A 4,996-nucleotide genomic window follows, 5' to 3' on the forward strand; every position below is an offset into this window, starting at 1 on the left:
CGCGTGGCGGGGCCCCATGGAGCGCGCGCGCCTCGCGCTGCCCCCCCCAACCCCCTTCCACCCGGCGGCTCGCGGGCGGGGCGGCCCCTACGTCACAGCCGCCCGGTCCCCGCGCGCGGGGCAGGGGCGCTATATAAGCGCGGCGCGGCGGCCGCCGCCGGCCACTCGCCGCTCGGCTCGCGGCGGCTGGAGGGGCATAGGGGCGGCGGGGCTGGGGGTCCGTGGCCGCCGCCGCGCGGGGCTGGGCGGGGCAGGGCGGGGCGGGGAGGGACCGGGGCAGTCCCTGCACCTGCACCTGCTGGGGCGGGCGGCATGGCGCTGGCGGACGGCGCCCGCGGGCTGCCCAACGGCGGCGGTGGCAGCGCGGCGTCCCCCGGCGGGGCGGCCTCGGCGGAGATCGTGGAGCTGAACGTGGGCGGGCAGGTGTACGTGACGCGGCGCTGCACCGTGGCGGCCGTGCGGGACTCGCTGCTGTGGCGCATGTTCTCCCCGCAGCCGGCGCCGGGGCCGGGGCAGGCGGCGGCGGCGGCCGAGCTGCCCCGCGACAGCAAGGGCCGCTTCTTCCTGGACCGCGACGGCTTCCTGTTCCGCTACATCCTGGACTACCTGCGCGACCTCACGCTGGTGCTGCCCGACCGCTTCCCCGAGCGCAGCCGCCTGCAGCGCGAGGCCGAGTACTTCCAGCTGCCCGACCTGGCCCGGCGCCTGGCCCCGGACGCGCCCGAGCCCGCCGAGGCGGCGGCGGAGGGCAGCGCCTCGCCGCCCGCGCCAGCCCGCAGCCCCTCGCTGCTGCCGCTCACGCCCTCGCAGTCGCTGGACGCGGGCGGCGGGCGGCGCTCGGGCTACATCACCATCGGCTACCGCGGGTCGTACACCATGGGCCGGGAGGCGCAGGCCGACGCCAAGTTCCGGCGCGTGGCGCGGATCACGGTGTGCGGCAAGACGGCGCTGGCCAAGGAGGTCTTCGGCGACACCCTGAACGAGAGCCGCGACCCGGACCGGCCGCCCGAGCGCTACACGGCCCGCTACTACCTCAAATTCAACTTCCTGGAGCAGGCCTTCGACCGCCTGTCCGAGGCTGGCTTCCGCATGGCCGCCTGCTCCTCCACCGGCACCTGCGCCTTCGCCCCCGAGCTGGGCGGCCCGGCCACCGCCGACGACAAGATCTGGACCAGCTACACCGAGTACGTCTTCTGCCGGGACTGAGCGCCCCGTCCGGCCCCGGGCGCCTGTCCGGCTTCTCAGCCTGCTCCTCAGGCTCCTTCTTTCCCACGGGAGGCTTCTCTGCCCTCTCTTGCCTCCCACCCTCCCCGCAGGACCTGGTCCAGGCTTCTCAGCCCTCTCCACCAGCTCCTGCTGCCCTCCCCATGGGACCTGGGCCAGGCTTCTCCTCATGCTCTTGCCTCCCTTCTTCCCCACTGGACCTTGTCGCGCTGTCCTCAGCCTCCTGACTCCCTTCTTTCTCTCAGGACCTCATCCAAGCCCCTCAGCTTTCCTCTGGCTCCTGCCTCCTTCCCTCCCCTGCCCACAGGACCTGGTCCAGGCTTCTCCACCCTTTCCTGCCTCCCACCCTCCCCACAGGACCTTGTCTAGGATTCTTAGCCCTCTCCTCAGGTGCTTGCCTCCCTTCTTCCCTACCCGACCTTGTCGCCCTCTCCTCCCCCTCCTGCCTTCCTCCTTCCCCACAGGACCTTGTCCAGGCTTCTCAGCCCTCTCTTCAACCTCCTGCCTCCCACCCTGCCCATAGCACCTTGGCCAGGCATTGCTGAGGGAGACGGACAGAGCCCAGTCTCTGCTTCCACTGTGTTAGGGGTCAGGGGAGCCCTATGTAGAGTTTAGATGATGGCTGTGTGGGAGAGTTTGGATAGGGGTGCTCCTGCTTTCAGGCAGGGGTTTGGTCTAGATGAGCTGGAGGGCACTTCCAGTCCAGTTTTTTTGTGCCCCCTGCCACCACCTTTACCTCTCCTTTTCCCTCAGGCTGAGAAACAAGCCTCCCCCGCTAGGTTGAGCCCACAGCTGATTACAATTTGCATCAGTGCAAGGAAGGGACAGCCCTGGAAGTGCTGGGCTTTAAATGACTCTGGGTTTCAATTTCAAGGGTTAGTCTGGAGCCTTTCCTGGTATTCAGTGTGGGGCTATGGGGTTTTCTGAGAGACAGATCTGAATCAAGCTGGTCGTCTGTTTTTTAGTCTGGCTTGGTAGGTCTCTACCTGGGGGCGTTGTCCCCCCCCCCCCGCGCGAGAAGGACAGCTGTCTGTACCCTGTGCTCTGTGCATATTTCTCCTGCAGGAAGAACTGCCTACAGCTGCCCCTCCAGGACCACTGTCATCCCTAGCCTTTCCCCCTGCTCCCTCCCCTGGCTTTCCCCAAATCCATGTACTTCCCCTTCACTGGAAAAAGCTGGTGCCTGTTCAACTCCAAGGGGAAAGGGCAGCCCTCCAATCAACTCCTCTGGTCTATCAGCCACTTTAAGGATGCAGTCCCCTCCAGAGACAAAGCAGCTGTTCCTCGAAAACTTGCAGTGCTTGTGAATCATAGCTTTCATGGGTGGTGTAAATTCTTTACAGTGTTAATTACTATATACAGTATATGTGTGTGTATATATGTGTGCGTATGTATACACATGCACATATATACACATGCAAATGCAATGGATTACTTACACACACACAAACACACACACACACACACATACTTCATTGCATATTCTTTAAACTCCGTGAAAGGGGATTGGGGTCAAATCAAAACTGGGCTCGCTTGCATGGAGGATGTACCTGCTTCCTGTGACAGTGATATGGTAGATGATTTTTAGTTGGGTTGGAAATTTGTATCATTGCAACATGTGTTCCCTGGTTGCAACCTTAACTTCCCTTTCATTAGTATTATAAAACAAACAGGAAAAACCGCCCCCGGGAGGCTAACTGATCTGCTTCCTAAAACAACTTTCTTCCATGTTAATAATAACCCCCCCCACCTAATTTTCCTTAGTTTTTGTGGCACTAGTATCCAAGGGGAAAAATTACACTGCTAAGCAACCATTTCCTAGGCATAGTTAGGTGCCTTCACCAAAAAATGTGTGGAATTATACTCAGCCCTGACAAAAAAAAAAAAAGAACAGGAATATCTCCAACCCTCTTTGGTGGGAGCTACCCCCACTTGCAGTATTTGGTCCATACAGGCTATTTTTTGCCCCCAAAGGAAGCGGCCGTAGCTTCCTTTGAAAGAACTTTCTGCAAAATCACAAGGTTTTGTAATGAAAGAAAAGTTAGTGGCTCTTTTTACTAAGCAGCTAGAAATCTGAGTACAAAAGCACTTTATACTTCTTGAATTGTATAACATGTTCTATCATCCATTAAAGTTTCAACCAAAATTATATCTTTGTACTTATCCTAAATATCTGAGAACTTGGGTGGTGCATATTAAAGCTTGAAGGTATATTTGTAAAACGGTTAATAAAACTGATTGTCCTGGTTAATAAAACCGAATATTACTAGCACTTGTAATCTAACCAAAGAATTTCACAGTAAGGTTTTATTTTTAAAACCTTACTTTCCTTGTAAAGTGCTATATCTACATAAATATTAAATCTCTTCATCAAAGAAGAAACATCTATTACAAGCTTCAGTTCCTGCTCTCTAATTTCACCACTTGGTCTTCAACTAAGTGTGTACTTGCCTCTTTAAAGCATGCATAAAACGGCGTGAAAATTAAACTGCATGAAATAATTTGAGTCCCCATGCAGTGTCTTTTATTAAATACACTAAGATAGCTTTTTCATGTGGTTAAACTGAATACTTACCTATGAAAGCAACAGGTATGGTCCAGTTGTAGATAATTGTAAATTCAGATATTTTTAGAAAGAGAGAGAGAGACATTTCAACTTAGATGAGCAATAAGATAGCAATGGGAGGCCAGTGCATGAGAAGATAGAATTAAATCTGGTTGTCCTCTGCCTTATTTTGAACTATTTCCTTTGTGCATATCTTACCTACACCACAAGTGAAAGGTTGGTGATCACAGCTACTAAATCTTCACCAAGTCATTCACTAGAATCAATGACTTACCTTTTTCTAGTTTGTCAAGTAACTCTGAAGTACCTTTTTAAAAATTTTTGTATAAAAATCAGTTTTCAGTGTTTCAATTAGCTCTAGCTAGTTTTTTTAATGAACCTTGTACTGTAGCTAAGTCCATCATACAAGTTATAAATAGGGACAATTTTCAATTGAACTTGTGATTTAGTGTATATATACATACACAGTATATGAACATTTTACACAAATCATTTAGTTTTTTATTCATTTTAGTGTTACAAAATTTCATATTCTATCTAGCTTAAACATTTGCATATTATGCTATGTTTATAATATGGTTTTGAATCTGTTTCCTATACCTGTATCCATGGAAAAACTGAGTATGAATATCTGCATAATACTAGAACTAAATCTGTCTACACTTTATTTGCTTGAATGTGAATTATAACTAAAACTACTTGATGGCAAAATGCATCCCTAAAATGAAGATTGCCCGTCTTTTGATCAGTGAATGTCTGTCTGTTTGCTAGCAGATGACCCAAAAGCTCATGATTATTTTTAAGTAAAAATGGATGTAATAAAAACTAATACTTTTTTAAAAACTGTGTTTGTGATGAAAAAGTAAGAGTGACTGGTAGGGGGATATTGAACCTTTCACTCATCAGTCACTGATTTATGTCTGGATCAAAGTTGGAAGTGACCTAAATCATTAATCTTTTGATGGTTATCAAATTCATGGCAGTCTCCTTTAAAAAAATGAGTTGGTAAGTGAAGTCATGTTTCTAGAGGACAAACTTCCAGTGGACAATTTGTTAACTTCTGCTGTCTGACTCAACTGAAAGCCCCAGGAGCAAATAAATATTGCAACTCAGCTAGCCTGTCACTGTTAGAAGTCACTTTTCTTCGTTAGAGGTCACCTCAGTGTTGAGACTTGCTATTTAAGCATTGTATAGGTTGCTTGGATT

At 51.2% G+C, this 4,996-nt stretch overlaps 1 protein-coding gene across 1 annotated transcript; it reads left to right on the forward strand.

Annotated features, from left to right (window-relative positions):
* The first annotated feature begins 263 nt into the window (after positions 1–263).
* On the forward strand, positions 264–4,633 carry KCTD12 (potassium channel tetramerization domain containing 12). Its single transcript, XM_006263691.3, has one exon. The coding sequence runs from the start codon at positions 313–315 to the stop codon at positions 1,204–1,206; it is 894 nt and encodes a 297-aa protein (XP_006263753.2). The 5' UTR covers positions 264–312; the 3' UTR covers positions 1,207–4,633.
* The last annotated feature ends 363 nt before the right edge of the window (positions 4,634–4,996 follow it).

This window comes from Alligator mississippiensis, chromosome 1 (assembly GCF_030867095.1).
Source record: "Alligator mississippiensis isolate rAllMis1 chromosome 1, rAllMis1, whole genome shotgun sequence".
In the NCBI taxonomy this organism is placed as follows: domain Eukaryota; kingdom Metazoa; phylum Chordata; order Crocodylia; family Alligatoridae; genus Alligator; species Alligator mississippiensis.